Source organism: Achroia grisella, unplaced genomic scaffold (genome assembly GCF_030625045.1).
Source record: "Achroia grisella isolate CSIRO2021 unplaced genomic scaffold, CSIRO_AGI_Agris_v1 utg2896, whole genome shotgun sequence".
NCBI classification, from domain to species: domain Eukaryota; kingdom Metazoa; phylum Arthropoda; class Insecta; order Lepidoptera; family Pyralidae; genus Achroia; species Achroia grisella.
In genome coordinates, this window is record NW_026712778.1 from 101,927 (window position 1) to 120,219 (window position 18,293).

At 33.2% G+C, this 18,293-nt stretch overlaps 1 protein-coding gene across 1 annotated transcript; it reads left to right on the plus strand.

The window, feature by feature from the left end:
• Positions 1-17,100: 17,100 nt before the first annotated feature.
• LOC131843222 (uncharacterized) lies at positions 17,101-17,934 on the plus strand. Its single transcript, XM_059191829.1, has one exon. It carries the CDS (start codon positions 17,101-17,103, stop codon positions 17,932-17,934), a length of 834 nt encoding a protein of 277 aa, XP_059047812.1.
• The last annotated feature ends 359 nt before the right edge of the window (positions 17,935-18,293 follow it).

Sequence of the window (18,293 nt, forward strand, 5' to 3'; positions counted from 1 at the left end):
ATATAATGAGTGTTCAAATCTAAGTTCATCGGGCAGTTGTTGAAGGAGCTATAGAATTAATATTTCTCAGAGTCGACATTCCATTGTCGACAGTATTGTTAGCGCTGGCATCCGGATAAATTATGCAACTCTCGGACAGTTGTTTTGAATTTTCATTGAAACATACCGTCTCTGTTATCCGGTGGAGTGGTAACGGCATCTAACAGGTAAATAATTAATAACAATATCTCAGGACAATTCACACAGCGTCATCTACTACTAACTGGACGGCCTTGGTGGTCTACAGATTTAGCACACCGCCTTACTTCCGATAGTCTCAGGTTTGATTTCTCGCACTAGTTAACACCTTCTAGTTAACTGATACATAGATATTTTTTTTGTAAATACATACATATTATACATAGAAAACACCCAGACCGATACAAACAATCATACTTATGAATACAAATTCACTAGGATTTATAACATGCTGGTTTTCAGTGTCTAAGCACAAATGTACCTGTAATCTCGTAGTTTCTAATATGAAATAAAAACAAATGTAGGAGGTCAGGACTGTTAGTCTAGTGACAAATTCACTAGGAATTATATCATGATGGTTTCAAGAGGGATCCGTGTGGAGGTCAAGCTGAAATAGATTGAAGTGATAACTCTTCAGAATTATCAGTCCTTAAAAATATCTAACAATCCAATTGGAGAGAGTTATGCATTTAATTTTATTCCGATCCATATCTATAGAAGAATTGGAAATTACAAAGGACTCTTAATTTCTTGACTAGACTTCTTTGTAATTACGAATTAACAGCTTTTCGCTAAACGCATATGAAAGTATATATGGTACTTACGTTAGAAAATGTATTATTAAAAAAATATCTAAATGACTGTTTTGTTCTTGCTAATCTCTGAAACGGCTGTACCGATTTTGACGGGCCTTTCATTCGTAAATAGCTAATATTATATGGAGTAACTTAATGTATTTATTTCTTTTATTTTAGAAATTTTATTTCTTTTAAAAAATATAAGCTTTTATTTCAGAAAATTTTATACATTTTAATAAAATACAAGTTAAATGCAGACAAAGCCGCGGGTAGCAGCTAGTGAAATTATGTAATAGACACCAGTTACATATAATCTCAGAAATATATAAGGAAACATACAGACTGAAGAATAGAATGAAGAATATCAAAGTGAATGATGATACTTTATTTCTACGTACAAACAAAAATAAATAAAATTCCATTCACAATATTCTATTAATATAGGACACTTAATAGAAAATAAAATATTTTATTTTCTCATTTAATACGACTCGATTTTGAACACGGAATATCCTTGTACGTTTTTTTTTTTATTAAAGTAGAGAGTATTTTGATTCAATTAAGCTACCACGACGACCTCTCATTACATTGACTGGTGTATCTCATAGAATTGAATAGAAATAATATTAGTTTAAATAGAGTTTTATTTGCCACAGTAGTAATCGAGCATATTGTTCAAAAGATCATTTGTCGAAGAAGGCTGTATAAACATAACGCTGCGGCCTATAAGAGCGGAGCTGCATTAAAAAAATGCTTTAAAAACGTAATGTATTATTATATTAAGGAAAGAAGTTTGTTTTTTATTTAATGATCTTTAGATAAGAAAATTAGCTGACATTGTTTATAATTATTACATAGTATAAAACAAAGTCGCTGTCGCTGTCTGTCGGTCACTATGTATGCTTAAATCTTTAAAAGTACGCAATGGATTTTGAAGCGGTTTTTTTTAATAGATAGAGTGATTCAGCATAGCTCGTAATATGGGTACTAGACCACTGATATAAATAGTTCTTTTTTTGTAGATACATACATACATAATATATATAGAAAGATCCAGATCGACACAAATAATTACAGGAATACAAATGTTTGTACCGTACCGGGAATCGAATCCACGACCATCGGAGATAAGGTGTGCTAAACCACTAAACCATCGAGGTTGTCATGAGAACTAATGAGTCTAGTAAATGTCAAAAATCTAATACATGTACAAAATTTCTCGTATGACATCCCTAATTATTCTTACCTTTGCAGGCTCGTTAAAATTTTCGTGCCGCCATATTGCCGTACAAAGAAAATGTCTGAAACAAATCCGCATAAAAGCAAAAACTTAATCCTTATGAGGCGCAATCCGGTGCTTAGTTAATCGGTTTAACTGTCCAAAGAGCCGCGGCAGAGGCGCTCTCTCTCGGATGTCGGGAATTTAAAAAATAAAATATCAAAACTTTTTAAGTATTTGTAGAGAAAATACTTCATATTTGTTATATTTTCACTGGCAATAATTGTTTCTAGTTGTCGCCCAGTAATTCATTTTATTATATTGCAATTAGTGAGTTTATTATGGTTTTGTGATGTTTAATAAGACTATAGATAAATAATATTAAAAAAAAATATATTATTTTACGGCCTCGATGGTCTAGCGGTTTAACAGACCTTACTTTGGTCGCAGGTTCGATTCCTCACACGGCATCAACATTTGTATTCATGAGTATGATTGTTTTTATCGGTCTGGTTGTTTTATATATATCAAATGCACGTATTTGTATCAGTAGTGGTCTAGAGGGCGCTGATTGAATTGTCCTAAGATGTCCTGAGATTATTAATCTGTTCTCAATTTGATCACAGACTAACAATAAACAAAAGAGTATGTCAAATACATGTGTATGTAATGTGTTTTTTTTAATTATTTTATGTTTGATGCATAAATGTAAAAAATATTACCATTCTGCACTCCTACTCTACGTAAGTTTTTTTTTCGGACTACTCTAATGCTGTTGGCCGCAGCTGGCCTTTACAGCTTCACCGGACGATAGGGGGCGAGTGCAGATGGCACTCCAAACCCGCGGAAGGACTTGTGGAGCGGCTGAAGGCCAACTCCCGCCTGAGGGATACAACTTTAGCCTGAGGGCACCGCTAGGGTTTCGAACCTCGGCTCAGGCCGTCGTAACATCGGTCCTTGTTTGAATTGGACGGGGGTCGATCGAAGGGGACTACATAACTGTGCGAAATTACTTTAAAAAAAAAATTATGATTAAAACTAATTCCTCCCCGCATTAATATATATTTTCCTCACGTACAAATATAGACAAACAAACAATCATAATAATATTAATTAATAATTACCGGACAAACAAATCGAAAACAGTCGCAAGATCCTATCAACCAAGACGACCAATTAAACTAGAGACATCTGTAGTTTTCTACCGTTATACACCGCATTGACAAATGGGTGTCTCAATAATTTGGTACTTGTTTATAAACTAGTCGATTCCGGTCCTAACTGGATCCGCTTTGTGTGGGTTGCGGAGTCTTAATTACCTATAGTGAGCCATGTCAACTGAGCTTCGTCTTTAATGTTTGCTATTGATCACACGCCCCTAATTCTCGCAATTCTTAATGAGTTCCTATATACGTGGGTCATTGACTTTCTAAGCTTTTATGCCGCACTTTTCAAATTATCCTAACGCCACTATGCCAAACTGAAGAGGAAACGCCACTACACATCCTATGTGATTGTAGCCAACTCATGCATAAACGAAATATGTTCTTTGATCCATTGATAATAATGTTTTTATAGAAAAACTTTAAATCCATAGCACTGACAATGTTATCTGATTACACTAATAATGAGTGCGTAGCGATTTCTATGTCGATTATCGCATGTCTCTTACTTGTTATACTGTAATTATTTATATAAAAAAAACATCTATTAAAAAGAGCAACACACAAGTTTCTTGCTCATTCTTCTTATTATGAATTTGCATTCTGAATGAGTGGTAGCATCAAAATATGACTATTTAAAAATGCTTGTAATGAGTTTATTTGAATAAAGATTATTTCTATTTCTATTTCTATACATTAATAAGTTTACTTTGATTGTGTACTACATGAGTTATTAGTAACACGGAGTTGTAACGTGGACTGACTTTACACTCAACTTAAATCTATGTTATCTGGAGAGGTAACGGATCTTTCCATTAGTACCTATCTCGAGTGTTGACAGAAATATTACTAATGTAGGCACACTATCTTACTAATATTAAAAACGCGAAAGTTTGTGAGTATGGATGGATGTTTATTACTCATTCAAGCAAAAACTACTGAACGGATTTTAATGAAACTTTACAGTAGCATAGCTTATACATGAGAATAAGACATAGGCCATTTAAAAAGGTATTACATAAAAGATATTTGGCAAAATCTGACCTAGTTAACAAAAGTTTTCCTGTAAAAATGAAATTAAGTAAAATTGTTAACCAACTATTAATTGTATGTAGTTATATTCTTTAAACCATGGGAATAAAAATTAAAAGATGAATAATAAATCGGTATTCAGTGAGCCATTTTATAAATATAATGTTTAGATAAAACAGTTTCAATGAATAATTCTGTTAATGCAGACGAAGTTACGCGAGTCATCTCTGTCTAATTTAAGCAACATTAACTACTGATGTTGCTTAAATTAGACAGAGATGGGAAACTAGCAAAATAATTAATGAAAAGAAAGCTCTAATCGCTCCAGATAGAGTTGAGAATATTAAAAAAACGTTATTTAAAATGTAGTATCAAGAAAGCGGTGCAGACGTACCGAAGTGAATGCGTCCTTTGTCGAGTTACATCTCGCACTACCGAATACAAACGACTTGCTGCAAAACCAACAATAGTTGTAGATTTTTCTTTTAAAAAATACACAATATCCAATTTTATTTCGTTTCCACTTTGTGGACACTTCCTATTGTTGTTGTTCTGGCACTTTAACATTGCAATATTAACTTTTATTTATTACTTGCTACTCGCCCTGGCTTCACCCGGGTGTACGTATTATACATATAAACCTTCCTCTTGAATCACTCTATCTATTGAAAAAACCGCTTCAAAATCCGTTGCGTAGTTTTAAAGATTTAAGCAATGTATGCTTAAATCTTACCGACAGACAGCGATAGCGACTTTGTTTTACACTATGTAATGATATTATTTCTTATGTATTACTAATATATATATATTACTAATAACCAACGTTGTAAGAAGTAACGTAGGCTACTTTTATTACAGAGAAATTATATTTATGTCAAATTCATATAGAATAAGAAGTATTTTAACTGTAGAAATATTATTTATTTTATTAAAAATAAACATTACATACAAACTCGTAAGTATGTTACTTACGAGTTTGTATGTATATAAATATACTTTATGTATGCAAGTAGCTGTTAGCTACTTGCATATATAAAGTATATTTATATGCCCAACTTCTGTTACCAACTGTACGACTGAAAGGCACACAATGATAAGCGACACCTACCCACAACGTCGTCGATAAAAACAACAGCATATTTACATAAATCAATATGGCGACATAATTCCCTACTGTATGTACGTATATCTCTATATAGTCAGAGAGCCGGCCGTGATTTGTTGGAATCGCTCCACAAACGCACCTACAGTAAATCGCGTAGATATCTTTAAATTATATGACAATAATTGGCTCGATTTTGTTTAATCGTTGAACATATCGAATTAAATGTTTATAAAGCACTCTTACTCGAAAAAAATATTCTACAGGATTATTTCAGCTATTAGCGACATAGATATTTAGAAATAGAAATAGAAATAATCTATATTCAAATAAACTTAATATAAGCACTTTTGAATAGTCAAGTTTTTTTCTTCTACCGCTCATTCGGAATGCAGACTCATCACAAGAAGAATGAGTAAGAAACTTGTGTGTTGCTCTTTTAAAATAAATATTGATTTACTTATATTTAATTAACAACAAGGATTAGGCATGCGACAATCAACATAGAAACCGCTACGCACGCACGCTACTAAGAAAATAACTGTAATGCAAGAGAATAACATAAAATTTAACAAATAAATTTGGTTTACAGTAAATTTACGTAGATATCATTAAATTATGAGACAATAATTGGCTCGATTTTGTTTAATCGGTGAATATAACGACTTAAATGTATATAAATTTTCGCTCTAATCCACGAATATATGGACTGATATCTCATTGTAGCTTGCTGCGCCCGTCAGGGTCCATAGATTTCAACTGTTACAGTGACTTAGAAATTAAAAAAATAACTGAAATGCAAGAGAAGAACACACAATTTAATAAATAAATTTGTTTTACAGTAAATTTACGTAGATATCATTAAATTATGAGACAATGATTGGCTGGATTTTGGTAATCGGTGAATATATTGACTTAAATATTTATAAATTTACTCTCTGACTCGAAAAAGTATTTTAAAAAGCTTATTTCAACTATTAGAGCGAGTCAGTATTAGAGTGACTTAGAATTAAAAAAAACAACTCAAATTCAAGAGAAGAACTAACAATTTAACAGTTAAAATTGGTTTATTTATATAAAAAAAAATTTTTGTCTATCTGTCTGTTTGTTCTTGCTGATCTCTGAAACCATTGGACCGATTTTGACGAGACTTTCACTTACTGATATTGTAAGGCATAGCTTAGGCTACTTTTATTATCGATATTTATTTTAATAATAACAAAAAGTTAAACTGAAATTCCAGAGAAGAACTAACAATTTAACAGTTAAATTTGGTTTATTTATATAAAAAAAAAATTTTGTCTATCCGTCTGTTTGTTCTTGCTGATCTCTGAAACCACTGGACCGATTTTGACGAGACTTTCACTTTCTGATATTGTAAGGCATAGCTTAGGCTACATTTATTGTCGATATTTATTTTAATAATAACAAAAAGTTAAGTTCCACGCAAAAAAACAACTGAAATTCCAGAGAAGAACTAACAATTTAACAGTTAAAATTGGTTTATTTATATAAAAAAAAAATTTTGTCTATCCGTCTGTTTGTTCTTGCTGATCTCTTAAACCACTGGACCGATTTTGACGAGACTTTCACTTTCTGATATTGTAAGGCATAGCTTAGGCTACTTTTATTATCGATATTTATTTTAATAATAACAAAGTTAAGTTCCACGCAAACGAACAGCTTTCTTGTCTTCTCAATAAAACAAAGTATAAAATTAGGAAAACGACTTATGATGCAATTCGTTCACGAGACCTCTGATCAGGTGTTTGTGTAAAAACATGAAGTAGTCCAACAATGTAGGTTACGCGGTGGATCCGCGTCGAGAACAAATCCGCGCAAATCCGTTGTACAATCGACATGAAAAATTACCATACACACACATTATATAAAAGATACATTTGTAAGGATAAAAGATATGGAAAGTCGCTGCTCTCTGTCTATCTCTCAGGTGATCTGGCAAAAGATAAATGAAATTAAATCAAAAATCATTTATTCTCGGCTTTTTAGCCGCTTATGACCATCAAGTTTTTTCTATGAAATACTCATAGAAAGAACTTGACGGCCATATGCTCTCTCTCTACAGTATATAGATTCAATTGAGAAGAACTGGCTAGAAACTCAACTGATAATATTTTCTAAAGCAAGTTTATTTATATTATGTACTTATAGGTACCGATGATCTCGATGGTCTAGCGGTCTAGCACACCGCTTTACGTCCGATGGTCGCGGGTTCGATTCCTCGCACGACACAAGTATGATTGTTTGTATCGATCTGGGTATTTTCTATGTATAATATGTTATGTATTTATGAAAAAAAATATCTATGTATTTGTATCAGTTATCTAGTACCCATAACACAAGCTTTAACTAGCTAAACTTGGGTCTAGATGGCGCTGTGTGAGTTGTCCTGAGATTATTATTATTATTATTATTTTTTTCCCATTTAAAAAATTCCGTACAGGAAAAATTTCTCATGTCACATAAGTAATCTTAATGGTAGCTCAATAAAGAGATGATTAAATAGACATTTTAAATTTTGCATTTTAAAGTTATATCTTTTAGTATCTTATTGTAAATATTTATACTTATTCCCATAAAAGAACCACAAAACGCACATAGGTACAAGTTTGTCTTTAAATCTAAAAATAAATGTGATTTTAAATAAATACAAAATTCATGTATTAGACAATGGAGGTACATGTTTTTTAATTTCCATATAATACAAACGCCAGTTTACGTAAAGCCGAACTGTTTCCTATGGGTTAAAAAGCAATTAAAAGCTTTGCTGAACAAGCCTAAAATGATGTTGGCGGAGTCCTATCGACCGACAAATTAGCATTGATTCAACCACTGTGTGACGTGTCACAATTCAGTATACACGTGTAAAAATCTCATTACCAACAAACGGATTATATATATAACTAAATCTAAATATATATAACTCAAAGGTGACTGACATAGTGATCTATCAACGCACAGCCCAAATCACTGGACGGATCGGGCTGAAATTTGACATGCAGGTAGATGTTATGACGTAGGCATCCGCTAAGAAAGAATTTTCATTAATTCTTTCCCCAAGGGGATAAAATAGGGGATGAAAGATTGTATGAAACTTTCCTTTTAAACCGATCGGGCTGAGACCTTGCATACATAAAGCTACTATGACGTAGGCATCCCCTAAGAAAGGATTTGGATAAATTCCACCCGTAAGGGGATAAAAAAGGTGATGAAAGTACTGTAAAGCCGCAAAAACTATATCTAATTAGTGATAATACTTCTTAACGCGAGAGAAGACGCCGGCAAAAGCTAGTCAATAAATAAAACAAAATCGTAGTTTTTTTATATAATTAGAAGATTTTGTGTGAATACAAACTGACAAATAGCAAGATTGACAAATGTTAGTAAATATAATAGCTCCTTGAGTAATAAAATAAAAAATAATAATCTCAGGATAATTCATGCAGCGCCATCTAGACCCAAGTTAAGCTAGCTGAAGCTTGTGTTATGGGTACTAGATAACTGATACAAATGCATAGATTTTTTTTTCGTAAATACATACATATTATACATAGAAAACATCTAGACCGATACAAACAATCATAAAACGGTCATAGTTACCAGAGCAGACCAGTCCCAACAAGTCAAACTGAGTTGACCCACGCAGATGACTTTTTAGTCTACCATCGATAAAAAAAAATATAACAACAGTTACAATTATATAATTAATTAAAATCAACTGTAGATAAGGAAAATTAATTAAAACGAATATATTTCGAAGAATTTCTATTTCTTTTTGACAGAATAAATATACATTTTGATCTTGCGAAGTTAATTTCGTTTTATTGACAATGCTATTTTCAGTATATACTTATAGTAAAAAAAAATATTAGTACCAACTCGTCAACTTTTAATTTTGTAGTCGGGGTCTAACAGAAATAGAAATAATAACCTCAATACATTTCAGACAGCGCCATCTAGTTCCACACTGATATAAATACATGGATACATTTTTATTTTTTACTAGCTGTACCCGCGATTCCGTGTGGAATTTATTTTTTTTAAATAAAAGAACTTGTCTAAAATAAAAGTAACCTAAGTTACTTCTTATTATATCAGCTACATGGCAAAAAAAGTCCCATCAAAATCGATAGACGAAATATCGACGACAGAAGAAATTGTAAATATATTATTGGTGTATGTACCGTATTTGTATTCATATGCATGTAGTAAAAAACGGTTATTTCAATATTACAAACAGACACTCCAATTTTGTTTATATGTATAGGATAGTTAATATATAAATGAGATTGAAGTCCACTTGTTAATGATGAGATACATATAGGCAAAAGTTGCCTTACAGTTAGATACATAATTTATTTTCCATTCCAATAGCACCAACATGCTGACCACCTTCCTTTGATGACCTCGGTGGTATAGCGGTCCAGCACACCGCTTTACGTCCAATGGTCGCGGGTTCGATTCTTCGCACGGCACAAACATTTGTATTCATGAATATGATTGTTTGTATCTGTCTGAGTATTTTCTATGTATATTATGTATGTATTTACGAAAAAAAAGATCTATATATTTGTATCAGTTATCTAGCTAGCTATCTTAACTTGGGTCTAGATGGCTCTGTGTGAATTGTCCTGAGATTATTATTATTTGTATTCATGAGTATGTGCATGAATTGTATGTGCCACATCAAAATTCACCTTAACGCTCAGAACGCGATCGTATCTGACACCGGGGGTAGAAAGAAATCACAACGCTGCCACGTGTGGGGCGTCAACCCTTTTGTATACATCGCTTAACCTTCTATAGTCGCTGGTTCGATTCTTGCACGGTCATTAGTATGATTGTTTGTATCGATGTGGATATATTCTATGTATATTATATATATAGTATATATACTAGCTGAGCCCGCGGAAAACCGCGGGCTCAGCTATATACTATATAGCTATACTGTAAAGTAAGTAAGTATAAAGATACTTACTTACTTTACAGTATAGCTATTTATTATTCTCATTCATTAGCTATACTGTAAAGTTTCATTAAAATCCGTCCAGTAGTTTTTGCGTGAAAGAGTAACAAAAATCCACACTCGGAAACTTCCGCGTTTAAAATATTATTAAAACTAAGATTATTGAGATTTGTCGATGATCCCAATCTCTCTGGCGGTATCGAGCCACTTAGCTTGAGGCCAGACTTCGCTTCGCTTTGTGTTCTACCGATTATACAACGGACTGTGTTCTGAGGAATCGTTCGACATGATGCCGACGGCCACCTTTTACCACCGCACCCTCGCCATCGACAGGGAATTCAACCCCACACGCTGGAACCTTAGTGGTTCCGAACAGTGCGGTTTCAGAGGAGCTCCTCCCGCGTACACTTAGATTGTGGAATGAACTTCCTGCCGAGGTTTTCCCACGAGACTACAGCCTGAGATACCCCTGGTGTTTTAGATGAGATGGGCCGTATGCTTGACTGCCACCATCGTAGTATAAAAAAAATAGTAATATAGAACGAAGGGACTGTATGTATGATATAATCTTTTTTAATATAATAATTACAATTTATTGAAATTAATAGTTATAAATGACTTGTAAATATTAATTATCTGTTTATTGGACAAAATTTGTGTTTCATTATGATATGAATAATTTAATTATAATCATGAGGTAAAGAGATTAAAAAGCTTATTTTATTATGTTATTACTAATTATTATTATATTAGACATTAGAATTTACCAAAATGTATAACAGCAGTAATAATGTATACATGAAGCACAGCCTGCCACAATTTAATTTATTGTTTATTTTATTTGTTTTGTTAATTGTCTTTGTTATGTAAGATTAGGCTAAGATTTGTTCCTGGATGTATAAGTTATTATATTAAGATGTTCTCTAAGTAATAGTGTAATTGTTACACTATCTCGTATATACAATATAGATTGATTATAATTAGACTTGTCATAAGTGTCTGTTATGGACCTACATGAACAAATATTTTTTGAATTGAATTTAAATAAATGTTGTTCATCGTTACATATTTAGAATTTTGTGTAAATACAAACTGATAAATGTTATAGCTACTATAAGACTTGACCATTACGGATACAGACGAATGGTCAATGTGGCATGGACGACGATTTCCAACTGAGACGATCGACCTGAGACTATGGATTCAATAGTCGATTCAATAGTCGAAACGTGTAGAACGTTGCGACTATTGAATCCATAATCTCGTCACTAACAATCCAATACCCATAGTACACATGTATATATTGTAACAAAACTGTCCTTACAGACACGTGGAGCAATAAAAATACTCAAAAAGTAATTAAATATCCTTGTATTTCGATAAGCTTTTACAGTATGCAAGTTTCGTGACTAAGTGAATTTGATGAGTGAATATAATTTTGTAACGGGTAGTAAGAAAATAAATCAATATAACGCCTCGGTAAAATGTAATAGTTAGCCGGTTTTGCAATAGAAATTTATCAGGCTTTAACAAAAACCTTATCATCATCTGCTTCTTTCTTATCCCATATATTTGTGGTCGGCGTAATATTTTTTCTCTTCCATTCATCGCTGTTCGCAGTCATCTCGTTATTTACTCCCTTTCTTACATCTTTCACATAGTCCATCCATCTCTTTTTCAATCTTCCACTGCCCTTATCATCAACCATCCATATTCCTATATAACACTTTCCTTAACAAAACCTTGCAGTCACCGTCTAAATCCTCTGCCAATTTTATTACGAGTAAGTCTCTCTATTGAAGTGGAAAACCGGGTATCTGCCATCGACGTTCGTAGCAAGTTATGTTTCAGAGCATTAAGGTATATCGTCAGGAATCCTTGAATTACAGGCGATAAAGTTGATATTTTAGGGTTCCTTGGAAGTCGGAGCACGGAGACCCAAAAATATTCCGAAAAGAGAGAGACAGGAACATAGCATGTCATGGATTTAACGTACCGGATCCGGGTAAACCCGGGAAAAAAATCCAGGTACTGTGTACCCGGAAATAAAGATTTTTTTTACAAGATTTTTACTCTACGTTTCGACCACATTGCACAAGCCGTGGTCACGAGCTGACTGGAGTAACAGCGATGTCAATGTTGGTAGACGCTAACTGTTTTTTCTACTACCGTCACTAGATCACCCAGCACTTGCGGTATCTGTACGCTTACTAAACAAGTATACATTTTTTTTTATACCACGTAGGTGGTAAACAAGCATACGGCCCATCTAATGGTAAACAGTTACCGCAGCCTATGGTCGCCTGAAACACCAGGGGTGTCACATGCGCGTTGCCGACCCTTAAGAAACCTTAATGTATCCTTCTTGAAAAACCCCATGCTGTAGTCTCTCGAGAAAATCTCGACAGGTAGTTCATTCCACAATCTAAGTGTACGCGGGAGGAAGCTCCTCTGAAACCGCACTGTCCGAGACCACTTAGGTTCCAGTGTGTGGGGATGAATTCCCTGTCGATGGCGAGCGGTGCGATGGTAAAAGGTAGCCGTAAGCATCATATGAAACAATTCACCAGAACACAGTCCGTTGTATATAGAGTAGAACACACAAAGCGATGCGAAGTCATTACATTCTATCCTGAGGAAATACAAACCATCACTCCTAAGAATATATATTTTTTTATAACACAGGGGACAAACGAGCATGCGGCTCACCTGATGGTAAGTGATTACCGCCGCCCATAAGCACCCGCAACACCAGGGGAATTGCACGTTGTCGGCCTTTTAAAAAGGAATAAGCTCTTTTCTTGAAGGTTTCAATATCGTATCGGTTCGGATATACCATTGCTGGAAGGTGATTCCACAATGTGGTTGTGCGAGGCAATAAGTTTCTAGAAAACAGCACTGTGGAGGACCGCCATTCATCCAGATGATTAGGATAGTATTTCAGTTTCTGGCGGGTGGTACGGTGGTGAAACTCAGCTGGTAATAATCCGAACAATAATCTCCTTCAATTCTTGTCCCTGACGGGCCTAGGTAGCGAACTTTGAAAAAGGATACACCTATGTAGGTACAGTGCTACAGTCTTGACAATATCACAAACACGTAAATAAAAAAACAGTCAATAAGACTGATGCTACCAAACTTTATATAAATTTATTTATGACTATATTTCACGCATATGATAATTTTAATCCTGTCGATTGAAATCGAAATATTTTTTAAATTTCAACGTAAAGTCAGCTTAGTATTAATCAATAAATAAATTAAAAAAAAGTTATTATTCAGTACAAGACTCACACACACCGATATTTGTTACCCCGCGTGGATCCTTCGACATCGATTCTCTCATATACATCAGCGCGGCATCTGTCGTAACATTTTATGGGAATTTTATTAAATTGCTATTTATTATGTATGTTTTTTTCTTATTTTATTACCTGACACACTATGATGATTTTAATCGCTCGACATTTTCGATTGAAATCGAAATATATATATTTAACATTTAATAATATAATCTCAGGATAATCTCAGTATATAATCACACAATAAATAAGCTATTAGCTTTTTTATAAAAAGTCTAATACATATATATTTTTTTTCGTAAATACATACATATTATTCAGAAAATACAAGACGATACACACACACCGATACAAATGTTTGTGCCCCGCGTGGATCCCGCGACCATCGGACTCTCATATACATCAGACCGCGACCATCTGTCAATATATATATATATATATATATATATATATATATATATATATATACCGTATTTAACCTATAATATATAACTAATATTAATTTTATTACCTGACATTGGTTTCTCGTAATGATTATTGTAATTATACATGTGTTCGTTAATGTTTCATGAAACATATGTATTTTCTTTACTGTATATTATAAATAAAGCATATTCTATCTAATATTATAAAGTCGAAATCTGTCTGTCTAAATGTTAGTTAACTTTTCACTTCTATTGAAACTTGATGTAAAAATATATTGGCCTTGGTGGTCTAATGGTTTTGCACATCGTTTTCCTTTCAATGGTCGTGGGTTACATTCCTCACACGGTACAAATATTTGTATTCATTTATATAATGATACTGATGAATACAAATGTTTGTATCGTTTGTATTAGTCTGGGTGTTTCCTATGTATGTTATATATACATGCATTTAAGTAATATTATTTATATAACTTATCTAGTACCTAATATTGCAATATTGCTAACAATGGGACTGGTTTCCATCAAATGAGCCGTCAGCTTCTTCAGCAATTCATTCATTCAATCATAATTTAAGAGCTGTGCTCTTGTCGGTGGAGCTCCCGCCACCTTCCACGATCTTCTATCACTCCTTTTAGCTGTTAATACGACACGACTCCAACTCTTTCTTTAACTTGCTTGATATAGCTGTGTCTTGATCTTCCCCATCCTCTCTTTCCATCTATATTTCCTTCAATAATATTACCACAGATAACATAATATATTACTAATTAGTTCGTCGTGTCGTATCAAGTGCCCCAACATTTATATTTACCAATTGTAGTATATAAAACAAAAACTATGTAAGGATCACTTCATAGCACAACAGTGCGTGTTGGAATGCAATTAGCCAGTATTGGACACGCATGAAAATTCCCTAGGCTTGTGATGAACGTAGCCATTTTGCAAATGTCGGTGCGGCACGCGAAATTATAAAGATGTTTATTTTCTTTAAAAACTTAGTAACTTTTAATACTCACTCGAGTATAATAGTATATATAAGAATGAAAGGAAATACATTTGTTTGATATAAAAATATACAACAGAACAAAGAAGTTATTAGACAATTTTGAATATTTATTTGTGGTACCAAATAGGTCGCAGTCCGTCTTGCATTGTCCTATGTCTAGACAAATCTAAGCACAGTTTTCTGTATTTACTTGTTTTTTAATAAATAAATAATAACTCGGAACTTTATGAAGACGTTAGGTCTCGTTAGAAACTTAAGTAAATTTTTATACTTCAGAAAATGATACTTACTCAAATACAATAGTAATAATAATGACACTGGATAATTTATATATGACGACCTCGGTGGTCTAGCGGTCTAGCACACCGCTTTATGTCCGATGGTCGCGGGTTCGATTCCTCGCACGGCACAAACATTTGTATTCATTCATATTTAAAAAATATCTTTGTATTTGTATTATGATTATTATTATTATTATTATTATTAATTGTCTAGTACCGGTGTTACTGGCAGCTTGTCTACCATTCTTTTTATAAACTTTATATATATTTTTTATATGTCACTTTTGACGAACTTATATTGTTTTGTTACTTCTCGCTGTGAGCCCTTTTGGGGAGAATACACATTTTTACTAGTATTTGGTTTTTATTAAAATAGTAGTTGTGTTCCCGCTCCAGTAACATTGGTCCTTCGAGCCATTGTTTCTATTATATTATATTATATTATATCTCTATCTGATCTCCAGCTATGCAGAGCTTGTATTATGGGTATTAGACAACTGATATATATATATATATTTAGATGCATATATATTTTGTAAATAATTACACAATATTCATAGAAAACACCCAGATTGAATGATAGACAAAAAATCAAAAGTACTTATAGATACAAATGTACGTACCCTGCGAGGAATCGAACGCGCAACCATCGGAAGCAAAGCAGTAAGCCAAACCTCTAGACCACCGAAGCCGTCAAAAACAAGAAGACAAATTTAAATAGGAGGCTATTTTTATATGACAATTAAGCAAATGAAGTCGCGGATAATATCTAGTATACTGTTCTGATGTTTTTATTTTTTTAGAAGTTCCAATTTGACAAGAATAACATTGTGAATGGTCACGTTGACCATACTTCTGACATATCCGTCGATTGTAAGCCCGCGGTTCAAAGGTTCCGATAAATATTTATTGCTTCTCACAATTCGCTCTCGTATATGTAGGATTCTACACAATTTCTTGTTCGTATTTGTGAGTTGGATGATGCATCTAGATGAGAGCTGCTTGTGAGAATTGATCTGTTCGGGTTACGAACTGATTGCATTATTTGCTTTTGCAATAGCATATGCTGGTGGTCACTCTATTCTCCCAAATTTGAATTTAGAAATTAATCTGTATTATTGTAAACACACTGAAATAATGTACCATTCAAACATGGAAACAATTTCTCTAACCTGAGCCGTGGTTAAAAAGTTTTTGTATAAACAAAATCGAATGAAATCTTTTTAACATTAATATATATATGTATACATATCTAGTAGCAATACATATGTATACTACACTCTGTTATCGCATTAAATATTATAGATATCAATCACTTTTATCGCCAATAATAGTAATATATAAAAAGATTTGTTTTGCTTTTGGTTACATTCATATCAGTTAGTAGTCATGATCGTAATAAATATACAATTATATATAGATAATGTACGATCGTCGTTGTATGCTATATAATGTAGTATATATAAAGTAAAAATCAAGTGTATACTATAAAATATAGTATACACTTGATTTTTCTACTTATAATAATAAATAATTTAAAATAAATAAATTTATAAAAGTACATTAAAATTCTGAATCAATGAAATTTATCTATATAACATAATAATAAATGTTTCATCTTAAAACCAGTTATCTCATCTTTATCTGCGAATTTTTGCGTTATCACATACTGAAATTATCTTATTTACCGTTCGTGTTCACATGTCACTCCCATGATAAGAGATAAGACCGTATCTATTTGTAGACTAGTTATACTCTAGCCACTATGTCCAACGTAGCTCTAGTTGTTGGGGCTTCCAGCAATTTGGGATACCAAGTGCTGATGAAACTCACTGAAGTGTACAAAGGAAGAATATATTTCACCACTGAAGATGAGGAAGTCGGCTACGGTATATTGAAGACTTTTAAGAAGAGCGGTAGCAATTTATACCATATTCCTATGGACATAACGTATACAAACAGCATAATAAAATTAAGACATCACATACAAGACTTGGACGAGAGGATAGACCTGCTGATTAACAATACAGATTACGTACAGACAAAGAAAAATTTATCTCACGCTGATAAAGTTAGAAAAACTCTGAGCGTCAACTTCTACGGTTACATAAATTTCGGTAAATTGATGTATCCTATACTTAGTGAGAATGCTAGAGTCGTCAATGTATCCGGTCCAGCTGGTTTACTAGCTACAATAGAGAATGAACAGATAAGAACTAGAATCAGTGATCCAACATTGACAGAAGACGAGTTGGTATCACTTGTTAAGGAGTACGAAGAAGCAGTAAGGAAAGGTGTTGAAAAGACTTTAGGGTGGGGCGTCAGTGTGCATGCTGTAAGCAAAGTCGTACTTAATGCTGTGACATTCCTGCAACACAGGGAGTGGGCCCACACTGGTGTAGTTATAAACTGTGTAAATCCGGGAAGCCTGTCGAGCCGGGAGGACAGGAGGACGTCCAAAGTTTTCGAGGAGGGTGCCAAGGCAATTTTGTATTTGGCTCTTGAGGCGCCGTTGTCCATAAAGGGCAATTTTGTTTGGAGCAATTATTCAGTTATCGAATGGAACTGTGACCCATTTGTCGAGGTGACTACTGTGTAAGTTAAGCCTGTTAAATGACTGTTTTTATTTATTGTTGCCTGAAGTGATTTAATAGTTTGACAAACAATAAAATAAATAATCTCAAATAAACACTAATGAATCATTTATATTGAAAAAGTATTATATTTGATATTAATTATGGAAATAATAAGATTTCTGTATGTGAAAATTATGTTTTAATAAATTTATCTTAATGCACTGAGACGTAATATATACCAAAACTATCTATATCGTTTGCCTATCAGGGATGGTAACGAATATAATCTGAGTATATAACTTGTATCTATGTATAATATGTATGTATATACGAAATAAAAATACATATCTATGTATTTGTAACAGTTATCTAGTACCACAAG